The following is a 25,111-nucleotide window of genomic DNA, read 5'->3' on the forward strand; positions in this document are numbered from 1 at the left end:
TAAATCTTTGACCCCTTCATCCTTGAAGCATTTGACAGGCTGGCACTCTAATCTGGAGAAATATCGAATTTCCCCAATTCCAGCGGCCCTACCCCAGATTCCGGACCAATCCATCGTGGCTCTGACCGAAGCTAATCTGAATGTCTCCGAGGGAAGTCATCTCATGAAATTCTGAGTATAAGAAGGCTGTAGCATCTCTCCAAATCAACTTCCTCAGCTCAGCCAGCATCACTCCTTCACAGCCGGTTGCGTCTGCCACTCTTTACTAACCCAGTTTCTCACATTCACTCTTTTTGTTTTCTGTTTTATATCCAACTTAATCACTCTCTTTTCTGATATCCATCTTTCAAGATGAGATACTCCCTCGGTTTCTCCGGTCTTTTGACCGTGGCCTTGAGCTCTACTGGCCTCGCCCAGACTACTACTCCTGGACCTTCTACCACCGACTTCTCCACCTCTGGTGGCATGAACGTCCCCACCTCGGTCACCTCCCAGCTGCCCGTCACTTTCACCACCACCATGACCACTATGGCCAGACCTACCAAGTCTCCCGTCCCTGGTAAGTGTGAGTGCGGCACTGGAACCTGCTTCACCCCCGAGATCTGCAGCATCGAGTGTACCACCGTGTATGAGGACTGCTGCAGCATTGAGGGCTCTGACATCCAGGTTTGTAAGAACCAGTACACCGTCTGTCTCGGCTACAACCCCTACGAGTCTGTCTTTGTCAAGCCCACAAGCTGCAAGCACGACCGGAGCTACTACATCGAGTACGAGTCCAAGTACACCAGCTCTTACTTCGAGGAGAAGTACGGCTACTACTACTCCTCTTCCTCTTACTCCACTTCTTCTTACCACTCTGGCTACCACGCCGGATACTACACTGCCGAATACTGCTGCCTTGAGTGCACCACCATCTACGATGAGTGCTGCGCTGTTCCCGGTGCTGATATCGCTATCTGCAAGGAGAAGTACACTGTCTGCCTTGGATACAACCCCTTCATTGTGGTTCCCTGGGAGGTCCCTTCCGTCTGCAAGCACGAGGAGTCTTACTACAAGGAGTACGAGTCCAAGCACGGCGAGTCTTACTACAACTCCAAGTACGACGAACACTACGAGCACTCCGACGTTGAGGTCGATGTTGAGCAATGTTGCGTTGAGTGCACTACTATCTACGATGAGTGCTGCAAGATTCCCGGCTCTGATATTGAGGTTTGCAAGAAGGAGTACACCATCTGCCTAGGATACAACCCCTTCATCGTTGTCCCTTGGGAGAAGCCTACTATCTGCAAGCACGGAGACTCTGGCAAGACCGACTATGGCCACAAGGAGGTTGAGGTTACCGTTGAGGAGTGCTGCGTCCAGTGCACTACTGTCTACGATGAGTGCTGTGCCGTCCCTGGCGCTGACATCGCTATCTGCAAGGAGAAGTACACCGTCTGCCTCGGCTACAACCCTTGGGATGTCACCCCCTTCGTTAAGCCTACTGTCTGCAAGCACGGTGAGGACTCTGGTTCCAAGGGAAACAACAACAACGGCGGTTCCAGCTCCAGCTCCAGCTCCAGCTCTGAGGAGGAGTGCTGTGTCCAGTGTACCACTGTCTATGATGAATGCTGCTCCATTGATGGCCACGACATCGAGGTCTGCAAGAAGGAGTACGTCGTCTGCCTTGGCTACAACCCCTGGGACGTTACTCCCTTCGTCAAGCCTACTGTCTGCAAGCACGGTGAGGACTCCGGCTCCAAGGGCAACAACAACGGCGGTTCCAGCTCCAGCTCCAGCTCCAGCAAGTCTGGTGACAACTCTAAGACCTCTGGCTCCAAGTCCGACAGCTCCAGCAAGTCTGGTGGCTCCGATGAGGAGTGCGCCGTCGAGTGCACCACTGTCTACAAGGCCTGTTGCGACGCTTCCGGTGCCATCATCGAGACCTGCAAGACTGCCTACACCACCTGCCTCGGCTTCAACCCTTGGAACGTCACTCCCTATGTTGAGCCCACCGTTTGCAAGAAGGGTGGCAAGCCTTCTGGTGATGATGTTGTCATCGTCTCCGGTGGTGAGCGTGTCCGCCCTGTCCTGGCTCTCCTTGCCATGGGTGCTATTGCTCTCCTCTGTTAGTACTCCCGTCCTATCCGCATTAGCCCCCACTGACCTTCTCACAGAAACGACTAGCGACTATGTAGCCGCAGAATCTTCGCTTCGTTCTTCAATTTCCACTCCGTTGCTCTGGGGCACCCGCACCTTGCCTTCTTACTTTCTCAGTGGGATGTCTGTTTCTGTGCAGTGGATGCTTAACATTCTTATCTTTTGATGATCTTATGGTTTTATGGGTGTTGCCGCATACTCGGCCTAAAATAGTGCACGATAGACACGAATGTAATATCGACGACTGGATGGAGATTCTCTGGATGGCGGTCCTTGGCTCTTGGGGGCGATTACATGTATCCATAGTCTACTTTAGACTCTATGTCCAGAGATCAATTGACTTACTTCTCTGTCAATGTCTCACTTCGGCCCGGGAGCTCGTATGCTTTGTATTACGTGTTTATTTGAGTTTCGTATGATCATCCTTGGTCTGAAATTATGTTCAATGCAACATCAAACGGCACTTGATTTTGACTTTGAGCATGGACGTTGGCCTTCATTTGCAAGTGTCCACTAACTAGTAGAGGAAATGAAGGGCTCTGCAGGTGCGTGCAACGCGTGTACCCCGGATTTTCTCTTTTGCGGGATGAAAACATGGCAAACGATTAATCCACCAAACGAAGCAGCTCAAGCTGCATCTAGATCTGGCTACAATCTGATCGAAATGGGCTGCTACACTCGTTAAAGTTAGTCACTTTGGGGGCAAGGCAATCGACTTGAAACGGCTGAAACCAACAGCGGAAGCTTACGCTCCGGACAAACCGGATGATACTGGAGCAGGGGCCTCGTATTTTTAATGAACAAAATATTCTCCACCAATCACAAGAAACTCCATTGAGCTGTGTCTGGAGTATAGAGTTGGAGTTATATGATGATTTACTAAGAGATGAAGTTTAAAAATGCTACATAAATACTGAGGCCGTTGACACAGACATTTTCCTGGAGGCTCTGTTTCTCATCATTGGCTTGTTTCGGTTATCCTGATCTACATCACCATGAAGTTCCTCACAACATTGAGTTTCGTCACAGCGGCATTCGCTGCTAGTCGAACATCTGCACCCTCTGGATGTATCACTGTCAAGAAGTCACCTGGAAGCGGTCAATTCGGTACCGTTCAAGCTGCAGTCGACTCTCTCTCAACTACGGCGTCTGGAAAGCAATGCATCTTCATTGACCAGGGTACCTACAATGAGCAGGTCCTTGTTCCTAGTCGCAGCGCTCAACTGTCAATCTACGGCTACACTACCGACACTAGCGGATACAGCGGCAACAAGGCCACCATCACAGCGAAAAAGAGCCAGGCTGATGGCCTGAGCAACGACGGCACTGCTACCCTCCGTGTCAAGGCTGCCAACTTCAAGCTTTACAATGTCAATGTTGCCAACACTTACGGACAGGGCAGCCAGGCTGTTGCTCTGAGCGCTTATGCCGACAGCGGATACTAGTATGTAAACTGGCAACTCGACTAGGATTATGACTAATTAGCTGTAGCGGTGTCGCTCTCACTGGATTCCAGGATACTCTTCTGGCGCAGCAGGGTTACCAGCTGTACTCTAAATGCCTTATTCAGGGTGCTACCGACTTCATTTTCGGCCAGACTGCTTCCGCCTGGTTTGAGAAGATTGACCTCCGAGTTGTCGCCGCCTCAGTTGGCTACATCACCGGTATGCTATTCATGCTAAGGTATCAGACACAGTTACTAACACGAAACAGCCAACGGCCGAGACTCGGACTCCAACATGTCATACTACGTCTTTAACAACTGCAACATTGCCGCAGCTGCTGGCAACGCCGTCGCCAACGGTGCATACTACCTTGGTCGACCTTGGCGCCAATATGCCCGTGTTGTCTTCCAGAAGACCAATATGAGCTCTGTCATCAACTCCAAGGGCTGGTCTATCTGGAACACTGGCGAGGAGAACACTGCCCACGTCCTGTTTGGAGAGTATGGTAACACTGGTGCTGGTTCTCAGGGCCAGCGCGCCTCTTTTGCCACCAAGCTCTCCAATGCAGTCTCTATTTCTACTGTTCTTTCAGGAAACTACGCTTCTAAAGGCTTCTACGACGCTTCTTACATGTAAAGCATAACAAAAACAATACGCTGAGCCACCATGTACATCAGATCTAGACATTATTCCATTCCGTGTACATATTTGGGCCAACGGAAGTACTAGCCTATTTGAATAAACACTTGCAAGTAGCTGGCTCAGGCAACTCGTATATACTCTTCCATTCGTGAGTAAGGCCCCTCTTGCCAGGGTTCCCTTTTCTATCGTCTGTAAAAATATTATGTGGAATATGGATCTAAGATGCTACGCTTTCACTAATCTGTACCCGCTTTTCAGCATGTTAAGCCTTCTCGGCTAAGTCTTCATGGCCTTTTTTGAAGTGGTGTTGTGGATTGTTGTGCAGGTGCTCATGCAAAGGAGTGAGTGATCTAAACTATAGTGGAATACCTATTATTATTTAGTTTACTGCGCATTAGAACTACAAACTATTATTATTACATAAGAGGCCAGATAGATAATATGTCTTCTCTGTTGATATATGCTCTAGGCCACGAGTATCAAGTCCACATAGCACATCTGGCTCACAACCTGAACACTATACCAAAACACCTCACTTATTGTTGCAGCACTTTATTGATAGGAAGAAAAGCTAGATTATGACACTTTAAACGGCCTTGAAGGCAAAATACTAAAAGCTAATGCAAAACATCGTTCTCTATTTTGCATCGAGTGTCTTTTCTGCATGCATTATCATTGATGTGATATGGCATGATAGTCGGCTCTTCTGGTTATATAGCTAACCTAATACTACTATACCACGATGGCTACTACAGCAGTCCCGGTGAAGATCATAATGGCAGAATTTGAAACTTCCGCGGTTGCAGGTCATCGTGATGGCCAATGGCTCCTCAAAAAGCTGTCAAGCTGGCTCTATTTAGAGACAAGAGGCAATCATCTCTCGAATTTCGTAGCTACTCATAGGAGTTTTAGTAGACTGTTACCAAATGCCGCTACAAATACACACCAGTATGGCTATACTTGAGAGCCTCTGGGGAATTATTACGTGCCATCATGTTAGCTGAAGTCTAGCAGTGGAATAACGAAACGCCGTGGCCTCCCATAACTTGTAGATGGGCCAATTTGGATAGCACTGAAGGCTTCAAGATTTAAAGTGTCTGAATCTGTCTTCTTATCAAATATGTTATCGTATTCGTAAACAAGTGACATGAGTTGAACAAAGAAATCGAATTTGACTATAAAGACTACTATAATGACAGGATGAAGAATAACCCAAAAGAAGAGTCCTCCAATGCGAACAGGAAAGATAGCAGTAAGGACCGACTGTGTATGTTCCTTCGATCTCACCAGGTGCACTTGGTTGCAGTGTAGACGTACGTCCAGCATCTCTGGCACACGCCTTGCCAGCAACCCTCGGGGCCACCACAAGCCTTAGATGTGTCACTGGTTCGCTTGAAGCATTTCTTTGTGCCACCTGAATACACAATGTGCGCCCTCAGCCTGGCGTCGTCAATACAGATCTCCTTGATCCAATCATACTTGGTCTTTCGACAGCCGTCTCTAAAGCCACCAAGCGAGTACCATTTACCGTCATCACCAAGATAAGCTGAGGTATAGTAAGGGATAATCTGTGGTCCCGTGGTGACATAGGTCTCGATTCGGGCGGCATCAGCAGCACCGAGCAAGGAGAGGGCGAAGGCCGCTGTTGGAAGAGTGAACTTCATGGTGACTATAGAGTTTTATGAGCCTCGAGCTGGCTTGGTGAGGAACTGAACTGAGAACACTTACGTGTCGAGAAAGCAAGTTTCAAGTTGTGAGAGGCTGGTTGTATCTGGTGGATTGAATGTGAGGATGATGAGGAATCTGGAGAATCAATGTAATGTGCAGTGTCTCTGATCCCTTATATAGAGAAATTCTGTGCCTCGGACAACCACGTGCTGTCCATTGTCTTACGATGGCTTCCGTGAAATAATTGTGAAGTAATGCAAGTCTGTCCCTTGAATATCGTGACCAACTGTATCAGACAGCAGCCCAAACACCTCACCACTGTTGGCCCCTGCTATGCGTGGTTTAGTACGAGTTATGTGTGGGCTCTGAATAGCTTCAGTGATGTTGGTCGAGTTTTCGGGACATCGGCACAGGCTTCTACAAAATCATTGTTCTAGACCTGAAGAGCTTGCGTCGTATTGCCAGGTCTGTGGACGTACTGGTAACTATGTTGGGATATCAGTCATAACCTCAGGCGCAGTTATGTCTTGGCTAACTCAACCGACAGCTTTATCGACTACGGCATGCCCGTTGGTATCCACTGTCTCATGATCTACAAGTGGGAAAAAGAGGCACAGACTGGTGGCATTGCCAGTTGGGCGGTTAAATAGAAGGCAGCCTCGTAGAATGCTACTCTTGTACTCAGTGTTGCCTAGACGGTTCTACCTTCCTTATCCACGGGTGCACTAGACTCCTAACCCTTCTGCAACATAACCCATTTAGCCTTGTGCAAAAGTCTCACAAACCAACAAATTCCAATGACCTCCTGCATTGAATACGATTTGCATTGCTAGTTCGACAGGGCCCAATGACCTGACTTTTCTTTTTGCTGTTGGTCGTGCCTCTTGTGAAAGGTCATCTGATGACCCCTGCAATTATATATGTATGTTGGTTCAGCCAACCTCTAAGCGAGTTTACTGGTTAAGAAGGTTCCATGGCCGAGACTTTGATTTCGGGCTCCATATTCCATAGAAATGTGAGTTGTAATTATCCAGTGGGGCGATGTCTGACCTTGATGCTTGCTCATCATCATATCATACAGATAGCCTCGGTAGGTCTTTTGTATCGGCTTTTCTCTACTCTCGCAAACGTCTTCCCTAGATTCCCTCGCATTATCAGCAAATTTTTATTTCCCCGAATGACCAGAGCTAGGAGAGAATTAGTTAATAGTTCGCATCTGAGTCCGAATGAAGGCGAATAGATCAGCTCGTCTCTTCTAACAACAAGTCTCGCAACTTATTCCCAATTAACCTTTCTCGTCCTGGCTGTGGGATGTCTTGCATCATTTGTTTAAGATCACAGCTGAAGCCATGGAGTCATCATCACACTTGCTCGTCAAAGCAGAAGAATGTTCGAGAAACCGACACAACTCGACAAACTGTGTTGATATTTTTGTATGTTTGGCTCTCAGGCTCTGGGTTGTTCGATGTCATATTTTCTACTGTGAGTTAGTGTTCTACTACGGTAGGTGATTGAAGGCCACTGCCAACCAAGCTTGGCAAGCTTCCTTATTGCTATTGTCACGAGCTGATGCTGAAATAGTCGACGGGCTGTGTTCACGGCCTGAATGGAAGCAGCGGTATTTCTCCATCGAATATATTAAAGCTAATTTATCTGCATTCTTCTGAAAGCAAGCCAGCATCCAATCTCTCCCAGTCCAACCTCAATCTTTGCAAATGATCTCGATGGTTATTACAGCAACCGCGATCACCAGTCACCGGATATATGCCAACTAAGCCTTGCTGGGATCGGCGACAGCAGGCTCGATGTTGACAATGTTGGCGTGGGAATCGGCCTCGAAAAGCTTCTTCTGGGTAGAGGTCTTGACAGGGCTGTCGGATGAGAAGATGTGGTCGAGTTCTTCGAGAGTTCGGTTCTTGGTCTCGGGCACAAGGAAGTAAAGAATGATGGACTGGCAGACACACCAGACGCAGAAGACGATGTAGGTCTTCCAGGCAATGTTCTTGAGGGCGACAGGAATACCGAACTGCATGACAAGCATGGCAGCGTTGGTGAAGAGAGAGCTGAAGGCCATACCCTTGGCTCGGATCTCGTAGCTGAGGACCTCGACAGGGTAGAGGGCCTGGAGAGGAGTCCAACCAACGGAGTAGAAGATCTGGAAGAGGTAGACCCACGCCAAGATGGCTTTGCTTACCGGGCCGGTAACGGCTTCAGTTTGTGCCTTATCATCAAGGTCGGTAATGTTGGCAATCGAAGCGGGAACGGTAACACCGACCCAGCAAAGAGCGCAAACAAGGTTGACAACGATAAGCATGGGTCGACGGCCAACGGTATCGGTAAATCCAGCTCCGATAGCAGCGAAAACGATCTGGACGGCATTCATACCCAAGGCAACCCTGGTCTTTGTTTTATCACCCTTGATACCGGCGGTGTCAAGGAAAGCGCTCAGGTAGTAGGAAACAATGCTGTTTCCAGCCCATTGACCGAAGAGCGAGACGAGACAGTTGCAGGTGAGGCGGTACATAGAGGCCTTGTTGCGGAACAAGGCGCGGTAGTCCCACCATCGCTTATCGCTACCGTCCATCTCAAGATGCTCCTCATACTCATGGAGCTGAAGCTTGACCCACTCGCTATCAGGGTTGCCGTGGCCATGAAGTTTAACGAGGTTCGCTGTCGCAAGTTCTTTCTGTCCACGGGTGTATAGCCATCGAGGCGACTCGGGCAGCAGCATCGAGAAGCAGAAGATGATGCAAGGGAACATGAGCTGAAGGCAAACAGAAATCATCCAAGAGGTGTTGCTTCCCTCGTATTCCAGACCTCCGAGAGCGGCGCCACTGGCGACGAGAGCACCAACGGGCCACATGACATTGTACAGGCCAGTAATGATACCGCGATGGGCAGGGTGAGAAACCTCGACGACGTATGTAGGACCGGCGGCAGCGGCAATAGAGACACCGAAACCCAGGAAGAAACGACCAGCCATGAACTGATCAACACTGGCAGTCTTAATGCAGGCAATCTGGATAATGATGCCGAGGATGATGATGAACGAGCCAATGGTCATACCAGCACGACGACCCCAGGTATCGATAGCGGGACCAACGGCAGGAATAGCAACGACGGAGCCGATCTGGTACATGGAAGTGACGATACCTAGGAAAATAATAAAATCAGTCTCGCGATCAATCAACTCAGCGCCACGGAAGACTTACCAGCACCGATACCCTTGTTGTCAACACCAAAGAAGTCCATGAAGTCGCTGTTGGCGAGAAGGGTTCCGAAAAGCGAACCGTCGTAACCGTTGGCGGTGGAACAGCAGAAAGCGACCATGCTGGCGAAGATGAGGACTGGAGCCGCCATCTTAGGCGGGGGCTCCTTGATCATGGCCTGCTGGAAGGCCTCATCACCAATGGCCGTCTTGACGATGGCAACCTCGTGCTTCGGCTACCAAAAGAAGTCAGTATTTTCTCAATTGCTGTATTGAGCGGAGAAAGACGCACGTTCTTCTCATCGTGCCTATCGCTGTGGATGGATTCGGATCCCATGTTGATGTTTCAGCGCCGACGCTGTGAATTATCTTTCTGGGTGTGTTTGTTGATTGATGGTTGAGATGGGTCTGAGCTGGAAACAAGACTCTGGGATTCAAGATGGATCAAGGGAATATATATTAAAAGTCGAGATGCTGAGGATGGTGGTGTTCGTCTGCATCGCAAATTGAGTCCGTCCGTGTGCCTGCCAACTGCTACACAATGGAACACGGTCTGCAGATCCGATACAACCCACAAAGATCTGAAAGGGCTGGTAAGTTCTGTCTGTCCAGGGCCACGGATCGACGGTCGACCTTCCGAGAGCTGAATCAAGTGCTGCACTCTTACGGCCTAGACTGATCTGACCAGAACGGCCAAGTCCTATCCCTGAACGCGAAATTCACGTGGGATGGGGAAGCGAGAATTCGGTATTGACGCACCAAGCGTCTGATTCATTATCCGATAATGCAGTCATGTGCGCTGGGCCCCGATTCAAGTGTGCCAGCGGCGCTTAACACTCGCTCGATGAGTAGTGATCGTGCTTCTGTCGGCTCCGTGGTCCGCCTTGCATCTAACAAGCTCTGTCTTCCCTGGAACCTAGTCGGCTCACTTTGCGGGCAGCCGAGATGGCTCTTACGATTCCCCGTGGAGAGGGATGCGGGTTAGACGTGGAGGCCAAAATTACTGTCCCCCCGGACTGCTTCTGTTTAAGGTAAGGAGGAACTCTTTGTGTTGGCCGGCCCGGGATCCCGCTGGGTGATTGGTTGAGATCCTTGCTGCTGAAAGCGGACAAAAGTTCCAGACCACGAGACTGCTATGAATAGGGTCAGATTAGGGTAATGTACGATCACCTTTATTGCGGTTAGAGTTTATTCTCGAGATGTACGAATATCCTGAAGAGTTCCTGCCCCAGATGATAATCTTTTCTCCACAACTCTATCGACTGTGATCTTCGTGACATTCGATCTCACGATAGAGTTGGTCAAAGCAGTCCTTATTTCGCGGGCCTTCATGGTCAAGACAAGCTTACTCCCCCGCATTCCAATTGACCAATTCTCCACGAATAAACAGTCTCGTTTACGGCCCGACTCCTCCGACCCCATGGCAATTTGATCCCAAATAAGAAAAGACACATGCGGAAAAAGCGGGATTGCAACCCCCCTCGATGATCTGGGGTAAGCTTTTTCTCTTCTCCAGTCACAGGTGCCGATTCGGTCCGCATGTTTACCAATGAACGAATAAATCGACGGAAGCCGAAGACCAGCTTGCCGGGCTCAACAAGGCTAGCCTCCGCAGTCGTTTGACTGTTTGACAGATCAAGGCGGCAGCGCCTTTGACGAGCAGCGGTAACGGTTTTCCACCACGGGTCGTTAATCGGCTTGATGGGATGACATTCCGGATTCTCACCTGAGGATGCTTCTTTTCATACAGCGTGACTGACAGCGGCCGGTCCGCACCAAAAGAGGCCATTGTCGTGGGTTAGGGTTCATAACTGACCCAGAACAACGGCTGCCCACGCCGCCCAGAGGCTGGGCCGATATCCCGTCAAGGGTGCCTCTCTTGGCCTACTTGGCCGATTCTAGATTATGAATAGACTATTCCCAAGCATCAGATTTGTGCCTTTGGGGGCTCATGGAGAGCTCTATTGGGCAACCATGTTGCCATTCCGCACCTTATCTTATCATTCCATGATGTGACTGGGCTCCTGGGGGGGTTAAAATTCTGGTCCGACTGTGCCACAGGTTGATCTCGAGCTTGTCAGGAATAGCGAAATTTGTACAATCTCGGTGCTTGCCGAAGCATTCGAGACTCGACTTAGAGCCACGTTAATCTCGGGTCACTCCAGTCTCGAGGCTATCATGTCTCGACGTCTTGAACTTCAAGCAGCAGCCTTTGACACAAGAATGGGGAATTTGTGATTGCAGGTCTCGTGATGCTTCTCATGATCAATCGCTTTGGTGAAAGGCTGTACCAACGTCACTACACCACAACAAAGCGATATCAGAACATCAGCTACTCGGCAGTAGCTTAGCTACAGTCAAGTGAAGGCTTGCCGACATAGCCGTGTAGATCTCCAAGTGGCCTTTCTCAAATGAGTATAAGTACAACGATCTATTCTCGTAATGGTGTGGAAGGGCTTGCAGGACTTGGGAATATGCAAGCATGCCCTGGGCCTCTCTGGGGTAAGATCTTGGCGCCCAGTGTCTGGGCAGCCCGACTTTCCGCTACTTTGGATTTCCAATGAACAGGTGTCGATGACCCGAGAGGCATTCCCGAGACGATGCCCTCATCTTTGGGTGGATGCACGGGGCGGTGGTCCTGGGGCTCGAACTTTGCTGTCTGGTGGCTTGACGGTAAGACCATATGTTCGATCGACAGCCAGGCAGACTGAAATCGTTCTGCTGGCTTTGTTGTCGTGGCAATTAGGGTCCTTCCGACGTAAAAGTTTGTCACATGAGCTATTCAATACTCGTTCATCATGCTACCCTGTGCCATGCCAAGCCGTCTGTTAGAGCGCCTTGGTATACGGAAGCCAATCATCTGTTGGCTAGTCAAGTAAGGGTGATGAAAGACTTTCCTCTTCGTCATTCCAGTTTTTCCGAAAGCCCTCTGATGTGAAATGGGAACAGTCATGGTGATCATGTGGTGCGATAGAGCACTTATTTTACAGAAGAATAAGAAGTCTAAGAATACATTGCTATATTTTATTATTACTTAGATATCAATAACTGAATCAAAAGCCAGGACCTTACACAGCGGATACTCTCTCTGTATGTTACGGAGATGGCTGCACACTGCGAAGTTACCTTACGAAAACCTGCGGTTCTGGAGGGCAGTTGTTTGAATGAAAGTGTCTGAAAGTGTTATAACACTAACAGATAAAATGGTATCAACCGCAGTAATAAGTATTATCTGTTAACACACAAACTGAGCTATCATGCCACCAGCATTCTTCACACTGGATACTCGAGACTACCATGGGCAGAGTTACTGCATTTATCTCTTTGTACTTGACATGTCATTGAAAGGTTTGTTGGGGGATATTATTCAACATTAATAAGTGTTGTTCAGGGTAGGTTCGAAGTATCGCACGCAAAGTACGGTAGTTTGATAAGATAAGATAAGATACAGTAACAATACCTTTTTCAGTCTCCAGGGTGAAACATGCAGAGATTGATTGACATGTTAATATAGCTAAATCTCTAAGTGATGCCCAGAAATCCACTTTCAACCTCAATCTCTTGGCTGAATACTATGATAAAAGTGCTTTGGCCATTCCTTATGTGTGTGCAAGCCTCCCGTCTGTTGGATAATGTGTCACGATAAGATAACATTAGATAAGATAAGACCAGGTGCGGGGGGCGCGAAAATGTCGCGTCGCGCTCTACGTATGGTAAAAAATGCTTCCTATTGGTTAAATCAAACGCGTCCTCTAGGAGTGTAAATCTATGACTGTATCAGAAATGGCTTGAGCAGGCGCTGTCAGGGTTGGACAAATCATTAGGAGAAGCAGTAAGCGACTTGATAGAGGCCTCTACCGTCACCTAATCGACAGTCAGAAAGCGCAAAAATGCTACCCTGTTCATTGAAGGGTTCCAGAAGGGCCTTGGTAGGGCTGTGCATCCTCGACTGTCGATCAAGTGCCGAGAAAATAGTCCAAGACGCTATGGCTTCTTCTTGTGATTGAGAATGGTTTTCGCATCTGTTGCCTGTCGAATGCTGTGAGTGGTCGTCTGACTTACTCGATTCGGTCGCCATTTCGACGCTACGAGGTGAGCATCACGGGATTCGGCAAATCTGATGATTGGTCTAACGCCAACCCTCTGAATGCTCAGCCATACTACGGAGATCGTCTAAGTCGATTCGAAGCATGTCGATAGACTTACTGATTTTGGCACTTGTTTAGATTATTCAACCTTCATCTCTGTATATATATGTCTAGATCTTGACTATTTTCTCGCCCATAACAGAATATTTCATTTTACTCCCAATTGCCAGACCACTTACAAACACAAACGAATCATGGGCATTCTAAGAGACACGATCGGCTCAGCTATAGGAGCTGCAGCAGAGAGCAGTCAGAAAAAAAGATCCCCCTATAATTCAAGGCAAATGCGACCAACACGAGGAACTCTGTCCCCTTATGATGCATTTCCATCCTCGGCTCAAGGAGGGCAGCCACGCACAAGACAAAATTGTAACCGGAAGTCGATGGACCAGTCGCTGGAGACAGAGACTTTATCTGCTCGAGATGGCTTCAGCAGCCAACAACAGCCTGGATATTGTTATAACGACGAACCGCCGTCATATTCCCTGCACGCCTGCGATGCACCCTCGAGCAGTCGACCTAGAAGCAGCCAGATGCCTTCACAGATCAATATCTACCAACAGCCTTCATATAGTTACTCTTCCCCTGAAACCATATCCTCGAACGCACGATTCCCTCATGACCAAACTTCCTTCCAAAATACCGACTTTCGACCGCTCATTCTCCCTCAGACTGCTTTTGGAGCAGGGGAGCCCTTCTTACGAGGTTATAGTTCTGAGATCAGTAAACATGGAATCTCACGCGATCAATTCCTGCGAGTCGTGGATGAGATCAATGTCACCCGCACGCCCAACCCAGAAGTACAATTATTTCAAATGGGTGCTGGCATCGCTGGGTGGTTCGTGTAAGTTGACATCAGCCAATTTTTGTGGCTTTGAAGACTAACAACTTTCTCCATTAGACCAGGCGTTGCCAGTATTGGGCTTATCGCAGGTCAGGTCGGCATTGGTGTTGCTACAGCGGTCGGCCATGCATCAATAGTTTCCAAAGCATTATCCAAGGCCAATATGGAGCTATTCGCCCCCAATGGACTCGAGATATGGTAAGTATTTCTCACAGTGAAGGAACTTGTACTAATGAAGCTCTAGTATTATCAAGACCCAAGACCTTGACACGGAATTGGGCATCTCCTCCCATGGCATACCAGACGTGCCCTATAACATGCCACCAGTCGATAGACTAAGCATTTATGGACCACAGGTTGCCTTTGTAAATGAGATCCTACCAGATAAATCAGACATGGGACGACAAGACCCCCTCGCCAAGGCTGGTCGAGCACTTAACAAAAGGTCAAATAAGAGGAAGGCCCAAGATGCTCAGGAGAAGCTAGATAAAGGCGAAAGAAAGGACAAGGGAAAAAGACGGCTTTTTAAGTCATATGATGACATTGAATGGGTGCGTAACTATTGCGGCTGCGATATGTCAAGGGGATCACTGACCTTTTCTATTAGCTTGTGGTGAAGCTAGCACCTCCCATGAGCGCCGGACAGTTGTATTGAGGGGGAGCATGAAGGGCGTTAGGCTGGACGTTGGTGGTTGTAGTTGGAAGCAAATAGCGCGTTCGATTAGAGTAGATTTAGCAATATTATGAAAGTAAGAATCTAAGGAAAAGTCCCGCCTTGTGTAACAACTCCTCTGTAGTGAGACGTTTCTCAACTACGAAGCGTGTATGGAATTACAGTGGCAAGAAGGGCTTCTAAAGAGGGACGTTTCTCTTGCCTTCCGACGACCTTTCTCGACAGCAACAAAGCTTCAACTCTTAACTTTGAATTAAATTAATACAACCAACGGACTTGACACCATGCAGGCCCCAAAAGCCTTGATCAACACACTCGTTTTCATCGGTGTCATCTCTGCTGCTGCCATTCCCGACACAAAGGTCCGTAAGCTTACTGAATACTCGTCCAATACCACAGATGGCTCACTCACTGACCAAAAAATAGCTGGTATGCATCTTACGTAGAGAGCTTTGAACGAAGAATCAGTTTAGGCAGTGCACTCACAACTACCCTACCGGAACTGGTAGAGGTCCCTTTGGGCGTCCTATTGGTATGTAACAGTTTGGTTCATCATTGCAAGGCATAAGCTGACACTACTGGACTACAGGATGTTGCGTTGCGGCAGGCTGCTGCTACGCATGTTGTTGTATAACTAAGGATTCGGGCGACGTCAAGTGCCTGGAAGGCCGAGAGAGAAGGGGTCTTGCATATATCAAACTACGGCCAGCAGTCTTTATCTATTGCAAGAAATTTGAAGAGGTATTAAATTCATACTGAATTTGTGATGTGTAAACCTCACAGTATTTTGAAATTCTGATTCTGTTTGTTGTTAACTGTCATGTTCCGCGTGAGAAGTCTGCTTGCCAGGCAGAACCCTCCGGGAATGAACCTTGTCACTCATTTGATTCGTCCTGGCGTATGATAGTATACGGCTGTGCGGAGGCGATGATGTCGACCGGTCATATTAGCTGTTCGATGTCTTGAATCAGCCTAACGAATGCGAACCTGAGCTAGGTAATGCGAATATTACGTCGAAACAAGTGCCGGATATAGTAGGCTTTCCGACATGGCGGGACTTTCGACTAGTAAGCTGACGGTCCCTAGTAGCCGATCGCCCCATGCCGCCATGCCTGTATGATGAGAGAAAGAGAAAGCTCTTGGAGTACCTCAATGATTTCAAGGATCAAAATGTGTATAAAAGAGTCGAAATACTGCATGATCGAATTCCCTTCCCTCTGCATCAAAACCTGTCCTTCATCGAATACCTATACCATTTTCAAGTACAGCAAATTATCAGCATGAAATTGTACAACGCCGCCTTCCTTGTCTTCCTGACAACCCTCCAACCGGTGCGTCCAGTATTTATTGAAAATGCAACATATGCTAATGATACTGTTCAACAGTCTTTTGCAATTGCACTCCCATCGGAGGCAAACTTACACCGCAGACACGACTCGAAGAATGACACCATGCTACAAATCATTCCGGACGTTGACTTCAACTTCAATGTCATGGCGACCTTGGCCACAGCTCCCTACCAAGGGGCGGATATCGGAGAGATTCTCGTCGCGGCAAGTCAGATCAAGACGGGCGATTTCGAAAGCTACTATGAAGCATACTACGATCTTGCGACTCGTGTTCACAATCAAGCAAAGGCAATCGACTCCAAGAAGCATCCTGTTTCTGCGCGAAATGCTTACTTCAGGGCCTCGACTTATTATCGCTCTGCTGATGCATTCTTGCACGGAAACTGGAGCGATCCTAGGATCATGTCGCTTTGGAAGCAGCAGGCCGATGCCTTCGACAAAGCAATGCAGCTCTTACCCATTCCCGGCAAGCGTGTTGAGCTACAGGCTGACAACTTTACTGTCCCTGCTATCTTCTTCAAGACGGACAAGCCTGGCCGTCGTCCTACTGTCATCCTAGGTACCGGATATGATGGTTCCATGGAAGACCTGTATCATACCATGGGCGAGGCTTTGCTGCAGCGAGGCATGAATGCGATCGTGTATGAGGGACCAGGTCAGCCAATGGTCCGCCGGTACCAAGACCTTGGCTTCATTCCTGAGTGGGAAAGAGTTGTCACACCGATCGTTGATTATGTGCTTTCTCGGAATGATGTCGACGGCAGCAAGCTTGCGCTAATGGGATTCTCATTTGGGGGGATCCTTGCGCCTCGTGCCGCAGCCTTTGAGCATCGCCTAGCAGCAGTGATCGCCCTCGACGGGATCTTCGATTTCGGCCAAGTAATGTTGAAGCAATTTGGACAGGAAATCACCGAGCTATTCAAAGCTGGCAAGAAGAAGGAGATTGACGAAGAGGTTGCTCTGGTGCAGAACAACGCGAGCGTGCCCTCGACTCTGCGATGGGGCATCGACCAGGGAGAGTGGTCATTCAAGACTCACTCGGCGTACACGTTGCTGGAGAAGTCTCAAGGATTCACATTGAAGGGTATCGTCGATAATATCAAGGCACGCGTTTTTGTAGGAGATGGTCAGAATGATATGTTCTTCCCTGGACAGGCGAAGGACTTAACGAAGCAGCTTGGAAGTCGGGCAACATATCATCTCTTTGAGACGGTTTCGGGGGCTGGACTTCATTGTCAGGTCGGTGGTTACGTGTTAATGAACCAGGTTTCGCTTGATTGGCTCGAGGATGTTTTTGCGAATCAGACCATGCAGAACTGAGGGTCTGATCAGCGATAGTGGCTGTGACATCGCAGCAAGAGTCAATTTGAGTCTGATCACCACTCGCTGTGCATCGCCACTATGAAGACCCATTAGACTAGTTAATTGACTCCGGTTTCGCTTTCTATCCATTGGCAGTGGAATGAAGATGGCTGCTGTTGTTTCTTTGAACGACAGAATTGCCGGCACTCGGCAGAGCCTTGGGGTGAGATGACGCAAGGGTCAAAGGGCTTAGCGACGGCCTCCAGTGGTAAATGCCTGTGACAGGTGCCGACTAGCCGTGCTTATCACCGAACGGCCCAATGTTGTGCCAAATAGTGAGCTTATCCTAATCTGGTGGGCATTTCGACGCTAGCAAGCAGCCCCAAGGCTCACCAAATACTTCCATATCTCGTCGAAACATTCGCCCTTTTCAACACATCCATCCGTCCATCACTGATCCCGCCATACATCTCCGTGACCTACAAATAAGAATCAGAATTACTGAGTGCACTAACCCGAAAATCGGTCAATAGCCAATAAGAAACGGGCCATCTGATATCGGAACCATGGTCTTCTCTGGCAAGCCTTCGCGAGCATGCGAACCCTGTCGAGAGAAGCGCAGAAAGGTATGGTCCGTATGCATGTTTTCTTCCTAAACATCTAACCCTGCTACAGTGTGATCTCAAAAAGCCCTCTTGTTCAACATGCATGCGGATGAAAATCTCCTGTTTTGGGTATCGTGACGTTCACTCAGTCAAGATCAAAGACCAAACCTCAGCCGTCATACGGAAAGTACAGCGCCAGAGATGTGTTAATACCAAAGCAAGCCCCGATTCCTACAGCTCATCCAGCGATTGCAGCTCCCCGGATCAGTCGATTCAGCGCAATGACTTGGAGGTAGACTGTCTCCGGATCTCAAGTCCTCCGGAAGAACTTGCACTTGGATACTTCCTTTTTGTCTTCACCCGATCCGGCCCATTCTCATACCTTCATCAACACACAACTGCTCTCGCTATAGACGATGATATCATACAGGCCATTCACGCCCCGGCCCTTGCATCCCTAGCTCTCGAACATCGGCGCGGTGATCTATTACGTGCAGCACGTTACCACTACTCCAAAGCATTGACTCGGACAAACCAAGATCTAAGCGATCCACGAGTAGCCATGCTCGACAAGACCCTTCTCCGTGTATTGTTGCTCTCAACTTTCGAAGGATTGGTGTTCGAAGGCCGAGGCTCAACGAAAAACTGGGAACTCCACGTGCAAGGTTCACTAAGACTTTTGGTGATGCGAGGAAGGCAACAGTTTCAGACTGAATTTGGGTGCAGACTGTTTCACCATACCGCCATCAACGTGCTGACAAATTGCATAATGCAATCGAGCCCGATAGCAGACGACTTCTTGCAACTCTACGACTATGCCGTTTCTGGCCAGTCGGGACTCGATGAATCCAGGACTCGCATGATCGAATTCGTTTGTCAGTTCGCCAGAATGTGTGATGCCAGAAAAAGCATTTTGGCGACGGAATTCGTGAGAAAGTGCATGGAACTTGACCAAAAAGCTGCCAGGTTTAACGATATATTCTTCAAAGAATTGCCGTATGAGGTTATCGATGTTACCTCCGATGAATACCGACAGAATGCTCCTGGCCCGGAGATCTGCCCTTACAAAGATACTGTGCACAGATATCAGTCTCAACAGTCAGCTCGTGTTTACAACACATCTAGACTCGTGCGATTGACAGTCAAAGAGTGGATGTACAGCATCTTCGATGGGAATCCCCATCGAGTCATCCTCAATGAACCCGACGACGATGATCCGCTCAAAGCCATCTGGAGCCAGCTTCCCATCAAGGCCGCATTGCAGGCCAGCGATGTAATTGATGAAATGCTAGCTAGTATCCCGTACTCACTAGAGCTGCTGAACACACCGTTCCGAACGGCTTCGCGATATGTGGTCTGGCCACTCACGATCGCTGCAGGATCTGAAGTTTGCCCTCCGCCTGCGAGGCTGTACATCATCGATCGGCTGAAGGAGGTGGCTGTCAAAGCAAACCTTGACCAGGCTATGCAGGCAGCGAATATGTTGGAGGATAGAGTGCCGTTAGAGGACTGGTAAGTTAGCCTTGATGGTGGATGGTATATCGGTATGCTAATGACTATTTGACAGGATGCATCTTCTTCATCTCTCGTGATGTGCGGAAAGCGAAGGATTTGTCAACATGGCCACAAGAGTATGGTTACATAGCTACTTGTAGTAAAAGCAGCCCACGTGGGCATTCGTGTATATAGCGGAGTCATGCCGAACGGGTTCACAGACTTCACATAGTCTACTGTGCGCCCTTATCAAAGACGTTACTGCAAGGAATAATTGCGCAATTCGCATCCGCAAGAGAAATCCGTCTCACTTTAAGCTACCGAGTAATAGCCCTATGGGCTTGGCTCAATGAATGATCTACTAATGTGCTTCCACCCGAGTTGTATCCACTACGGAGCCGCATATCGGACCCGAGTCAGTGGTTCCGCAAAGAGGATGATCCAACATTCAACTCCGATGAGAGACGGCTTTATCACTCTTCTACTGTTGAGCGTGAGCAGGTGAATGACTTATCATAGCCACTGCAGATTATCGTGGAGCATCTTCTCAGATGAGGCGGAGGTTTGGTGAGCATCAACTTCCCTGCACGACCCAACTGTGCGGTTCGATAAACTCTCCAGGATCTATCCGAAAAATACTACTAGCAGGGTAGTAACGCCCTTGAATCGACATATTGTGGCAACTTCCATTATGCGATTGCTAGTCTGTATGACGAAAAGTAGCCAGTGGAGAGACTGATGATAGAAGATCGAACGCCCGTCATGCAGGACGGTTCCTTGAAAGTTGGAGCCCAGTCACAACTGCACATGGACAAGGTCTAGAATGGGACCAAGACCCGCACTTGTAAAGATTCCCTGCAAACCTAAGGCATTGACCCTGTAAGTCACTGGCCGTCTTGCCGGCAACCGGCATCACGGATGATGGGTGCATATTTAAGAAGGCGCTCAAGGACGCCGAGATCACCATTGACCCCATCACTGCATTCAGGACTGTCTTCTTCATTAAATCTCACTCAAGTTCATATCGAAATGAGTGACGAGAAGCAAGTCGACCCCAAGGTCGCTGATGCAAGCTCCAGCAGCTCACTCAACGAGGGCGCTGTTATCTCTGGCCGAGCTGCAGATGAGACTCTTGATCTTATCGAGAAGCATGGACATGAGGTTGAAGCGCTTACTCCCGAGAAGAAGAAGAAACTCAAACGCAAGATTTACATCCACGTCCTCTTGCTTGTCACCTTCATCGACTTTATGCTCTATGTAAGCAACCAGATGTGAAAATGTGAATGGCACTAACAGCCCCGGGGCAGGTCGATAAGAGTACATTGGGTCAAGCCACTCTCCTTGGGCTTTTCAAGGATACGGGTCTCAATAATTCCGAGTACAATAACCTGAACTCCCTCTTCTACACCGGTATGTCCCCTCAACCTCTACGGTCAACACAGCTGACCCTTCCAGGTTACATCATTGGCCAGATTCCTGGACAACTTCTCATTCAAAAGCTACCACTACGCACGTTCATCTCGGGAATTATCTTTACATGGGCCGTCATTGTCCTCCTACACTGCGTCGCCCAGAGCTACGGAGCCCTGATCCCTCTTCGCTTCTTCCTCGGCTTTGTCGAATCCGCGGTCATTCCAGCTCTTGAGATTACGATGTCTATGTTCTTTACGCCTGAGGAGCTCCATCAGGTACAACCTCTGTTTTATACCTCTTGCATCGGCTCGCCCATGTTCACTGGCCTTGTTTCATACGGTTTGCTGTATAGTAAGGTCAGCACTAGCCCGTGGAAATTCTTCATGATCATCACTGGAGGCATATCGCTCGTTCTTTCAGTGATCACCTGGTTCTGGTATCCCAATAACCCTGCAACTGCATGGTTCTTGACTACAGAACAGAAGGTTCATACTATCCGTCGAATCCACGAGTCGACCCGCAGCTCCATTGAGCAGAAGACATTCAAGAAGCATCAATTCATGGAGTGCTTGAAGGACCCGATCTCTTGGCTCTTCGCCTTCTCTGGCTTTACGCTCATGCTGGCAAACAATCTCCCATACCAACAGAGCTTGCTCTTCCTAGACCTTGGAGTTTCTCCCTTAGGATCGACCCTCGTCTGGGTCGCTTCTGGAGGCTTTGCAATCCTTGCATGCATTACGGCCTCGCTCTTGATACGCTTCTTTCCTGGACATAGCGCTTGGTGGGCTGCACTCTGGTGTGTACCCTGCATTGCAAGTAGTATTGGCATGGTCACTATTCCATGGGGCAACACTATTCCCATGCTCGCTTGCCTTCTTCTTCCCCCCAATTGCTTCGCGCAAACATGGATCATTTCTGTTGGCTGGGTATCGTCGAGTTGTGCCGGTCATACAAAGCGCCTCACCCGCAACGCTATGTTCATGGTGCTCTATGGAATATCGAACATCATCTCGCCGCAACTATGGAAGACTGGAGGGCCACGTTACTATCCTGCTTGGATTGTCCAGATCGTGGCAAGTTTCACTTTGACGCCAATTCTGTTGATCACGATTCGGTTCATCCTCTCTAAGAGAAACAAGGAGCGACGACAGTGGATTGCTGAACAGGAAGCGCTCGGGAATCATGGTGAAGGGTATGTCGAACAGGTTGTTGATGGTGAGACTGTCAAGGTCAAGGTGGATGTTTCCATGTTGGACTTGACTGATCTGGAGAACAAGTACTTCCTTTATCCATTGTAATCATCACTAGATATTGTCTCTCAGAGATCAAGCAAAGAATGTTTATTCTCTACTACTTACGCGATAATGGTAGTGTCTACCTCTGGAAAAATGATGGTCAACCTTGATAGGTTAGTAGTCAAATGCCATGTCTACTCAGACTCACAATCTCACTACCTGGATTATCAAATTGGAGACATACCACGAGGCTCTTTTAGTTCATGCAATCAATCTCAAGTGATTTCCTGAAACGGTAGGTGGCAATCAAGCACAGATCTGTAGCCTCCGCCCTAGAGCGACATCTCAACAAGCCCCACCACGCCCAACGTGAACATCCGCCCTGGCTAGACATGACCTCTCACTATCTCATTCAATTGAACCGAAGGCCTGTGCCTTAACGAAAATTTTGATCGGGTTCTCGTTAATTTATAGTTAAGAATTCGTCTGTCGATCGGCGAACGATGAGATGTCGCGCTAAGATGGGTGTTGAAGTGATTCGGCGACATCATGGTGCTCGAACCTCAACGCCCAAGATCCACATGATCCGTGGGGTTGGTCCTGGGCCTGGGGTAGAAAGAAATAGCGAAGACATCTCACTAAGCTATTATATAATGAATATCGAATTTTGTGATTCCTTGACTCCACATGTTCGCCTTTCATCGACAAGATGAGCAATCACTCGTATGTTGCCCCGAGTATTCGGACATAACTTGCTATATCAGATGGTCCGAAATCGGCTATCCAAGGGAGTGAAAAGGAAGGCCTCTCGCCATCAGGTTCTTAGGGATCTGCTCTCATGCCGTTCACCATGACGAACTACATGACCATGGATATCCAAGCCAAGACAGACCCTCGCCCTGAGGTAAACGAATCGACCCCCTCCACCAAATCCATCGAGCATGGCACCAACGACACTGAGCTTGAACGCGCTCTCCATGGCCGCCATCTCCAATTCATCGCCATCGGCGCCGCAGTCGGGACAGGTCTCTTCATTGGTACGGGCAACGCCCTCGCAACAGCGGGTCCCGTCTCCCTCCTTATAGCCTTCATCTTCGTCGGAAGTCTTCTCTTCGCAGTAATGACGGCCCTAGGCGAAATGGCAGCGTATATCCCCGTCGCAGGCGCCTTTACGACATACGCATCGCGCTTTCTGGACCCAACCTTTGGCTTTGCTATGGGTTGGATCTATTGGTTCAGCTGGACTATTACGTTTGCGCTTGAGTTGACAGCTGCGGGACTGATCATCCAGTACTGGGAGAAGGGGCTGAATATCGGTATCTGGATTGCTGTATTTTGGGTCCTCTTCACTGCTGCCAATTTTATGCCTGTTCGCTGGTTTGGAGAGTTCGAAATGTGGTTTTCGAGCATCAAGGTCATCACTATCATTGGCTTCATTATCTTTTCGATTTGCGTCAATGCCGGCGTTGGAGACCAAGGATATCTTGGGTTCAAGTACTGGAAGAACCCTGGAGCGTTCAGTGAGCATCTTGTCGAAGGAGATGTTGGACGCTTTGTCGGCTTTTGGTCGGTCTTGATCACAGCTGGGTTCAGTTATCAGGGTTCAGAATTGGTGGCCATTGGTGCAGGCGAAACAAAGGATCCGCGCAAGACGATTCCTTCTGCGATGCGTTGGACCTTTTGGGGCGTCTTCTCAATCTTCATCGCGACCGTGTTCTTCCTCGGCCTCAATATCCCATCCACAAACAAAGACCTTCTCAGCGAGTCGCAAGACGCTTCGGCGTCTCCTCTGGTCATTGTCGCTCAATTGGCTGGTGTTCCAATACTGCCTTCCATCCTCAATGCGGTTCTGTTGACTGCTGTATTGACTGCTGCAAACTCGGACGTGTACTCAAGCAGTCGCATTCTCATTTCTCTGGCCGATTCGGGCCACGCACCGGCATTTCTGAAGAAGACGAACCGCTTCGGAACGCCTTATAATGCCGTCGGTGTTTGCGCCGCTGTCGGCTTTTTGTCTTTTCTCAATTTATCGAACGACGGAACTGTTGTGTTCAATTGGTTCTTGAGCATTACCTCTGTTGCGGGATTTATCGCATGGGCTATCATTTCGCTCTGCCACATCCGCTTCATGAAGGCCCTGGCTCTCCAAGGGATCTCCCGATCCGAATTGCCCTACGTTGCGCCCTTGCAGCCGTATTTGTCTTGGTATGGCCTGTTCTTCAGCGTGTTGATTATCATCACGAGTGGATTTCAGGTGTTTATCGAGTGGGATACCAGCTCCTTTTTCACAGCATACATCAGCTTGATCTTGTTCATCGTCATGTTTGTTGGCCACAAATTGATCTTTCGGACTAAACTGGTTCCGTTGACCGAGATGGACATTATTACCGGGAGCGATATCTAAACGTATATTAGGCAAGAGATTCTGAATTGATGCAAATAACTTGGTCTGCCGCATGTCGAGCTATGGACCTTCATTCCTTCAGACGTGATCATCATTCTCAGTGAGTGACTTTTCAGGTTAAATAAAGATTTCGTATCCGGTTATGGCCTAGCCCGCCCGTTCATCGCCAGTGACGAATTGATTGGCCGACAAGAGCGGAGAATTACGGCAGCACCAATGAGATTGATCCTATTTTCAGCCGAGGATCCCGGTCTCTGATTACCTCAGCACTATTGATATGCTATCGCTATCGCGCGTGAACTTAACTTGGGTTAGTGAGATCTGTTTCCAAACAACTTCAAGATCCCTAGGGACACGAGGCCTTTTTCGACATGTTTCGGGACGCGTCAATACATTCGCTGATACCAACGACGCTTCTTCTTCTCTGCCTTGATGCTGGCTACGTCTTGGCAGCTTCGGAAGCATCGGGGCTTGATCGGTGCCCAGACTATGTCGCTAATCATGGTGGGTAATATCCCATCCATCCATCTATCGTCATCATG

At 48.8% G+C, this 25,111-nt stretch overlaps 9 protein-coding genes across 9 annotated transcripts; 7 read left to right on the top strand and 2 right to left on the bottom strand.

Moving 5' to 3' along the window:
* Positions 1-351: 351 nt before the first annotated feature.
* On the top strand, positions 352-2,112 carry FSUBG_1475 (uncharacterized protein; the record flags this gene model as incomplete). Its single annotated transcript, XM_036679145.1, has 1 exon — positions 352-2,112. One exon carries the CDS (start codon positions 352-354, stop codon positions 2,110-2,112), a length of 1,761 nt encoding a protein of 586 aa, XP_036542949.1.
* Positions 2,113-3,134: 1,022 nt separating this feature from the next.
* Positions 3,135-4,220, top strand: FSUBG_1476 (pectinesterase precursor; the record flags this gene model as incomplete). The annotated part of the gene is made up of 3 exons (XM_036679146.1): positions 3,135-3,583; positions 3,631-3,803; positions 3,853-4,220. 3 exons carry the CDS (start codon positions 3,135-3,137, stop codon positions 4,218-4,220), a joined length of 990 nt encoding a protein of 329 aa, XP_036542950.1.
* Positions 4,221-5,509: 1,289 nt separating this feature from the next.
* FSUBG_1477 (uncharacterized protein) lies at positions 5,510-5,890 on the bottom strand (the record flags this gene model as incomplete). The annotated part of the gene is made up of 1 exon (XM_036679147.1): positions 5,510-5,890. One exon carries the CDS (start codon positions 5,888-5,890, stop codon positions 5,510-5,512), a length of 381 nt encoding a protein of 126 aa, XP_036542951.1.
* A 1,775-nt stretch (positions 5,891-7,665) lies between these two features.
* FSUBG_1478 (lactose permease) lies at positions 7,666-9,439 on the bottom strand (the record flags this gene model as incomplete). The annotated part of the gene is made up of 3 exons (XM_036679148.1): positions 7,666-9,047; positions 9,107-9,338; positions 9,395-9,439. 3 exons carry the CDS (start codon positions 9,437-9,439, stop codon positions 7,666-7,668), a joined length of 1,659 nt encoding a protein of 552 aa, XP_036542952.1.
* Positions 9,440-13,783: 4,344 nt separating this feature from the next.
* On the top strand, positions 13,784-15,401 carry FSUBG_1479 (uncharacterized protein; the record flags this gene model as incomplete). The annotated part of the gene is made up of 6 exons (XM_036679149.1): positions 13,784-14,094; positions 14,152-14,292; positions 14,339-14,645; positions 15,058-15,196; positions 15,241-15,299; positions 15,357-15,401. 6 exons carry the CDS (start codon positions 13,784-13,786, stop codon positions 15,399-15,401), a joined length of 1,002 nt encoding a protein of 333 aa, XP_036542953.1.
* Positions 15,402-16,047: 646 nt separating this feature from the next.
* Positions 16,048-17,436, top strand: FSUBG_1480 (hydrolase or acyltransferase (alpha beta hydrolase superfamily); the record flags this gene model as incomplete). Its single annotated transcript, XM_036679151.1, has 2 exons — positions 16,048-16,098; positions 16,153-17,436. The coding sequence occupies 2 exons, from the start codon at positions 16,048-16,050 to the stop codon at positions 17,434-17,436; spliced, it is 1,335 nt and encodes a 444-aa protein (XP_036542954.1).
* Positions 17,437-17,984: 548 nt separating this feature from the next.
* On the top strand, positions 17,985-19,615 carry FSUBG_1481 (uncharacterized protein; the record flags this gene model as incomplete). The annotated part of the gene is made up of 3 exons (XM_036679152.1): positions 17,985-18,044; positions 18,094-19,535; positions 19,591-19,615. 3 exons carry the CDS (start codon positions 17,985-17,987, stop codon positions 19,613-19,615), a joined length of 1,527 nt encoding a protein of 508 aa, XP_036542955.1.
* A 931-nt stretch (positions 19,616-20,546) lies between these two features.
* Positions 20,547-22,228, top strand: FSUBG_1482 (major facilitator superfamily domain protein; the record flags this gene model as incomplete). The annotated part of the gene is made up of 3 exons (XM_036679153.1): positions 20,547-20,774; positions 20,825-20,927; positions 20,973-22,228. 3 exons carry the CDS (start codon positions 20,547-20,549, stop codon positions 22,226-22,228), a joined length of 1,587 nt encoding a protein of 528 aa, XP_036542956.1.
* A 787-nt stretch (positions 22,229-23,015) lies between these two features.
* On the top strand, positions 23,016-24,569 carry FSUBG_1483 (amino acid transporter AAT family; the record flags this gene model as incomplete). Its single annotated transcript, XM_036679154.1, has 1 exon — positions 23,016-24,569. The coding sequence occupies one exon, from the start codon at positions 23,016-23,018 to the stop codon at positions 24,567-24,569; it is 1,554 nt and encodes a 517-aa protein (XP_036542957.1).
* Between the last annotated feature and the right edge of the window lie 542 nt (positions 24,570-25,111).

This window comes from Fusarium subglutinans, assembly GCF_013396075.1.
Source record: "Fusarium subglutinans strain NRRL 66333 chromosome Unknown NRRL66333_c0000008, whole genome shotgun sequence".
NCBI lineage: Eukaryota > Fungi > Ascomycota > Sordariomycetes > Hypocreales > Nectriaceae > Fusarium > Fusarium subglutinans.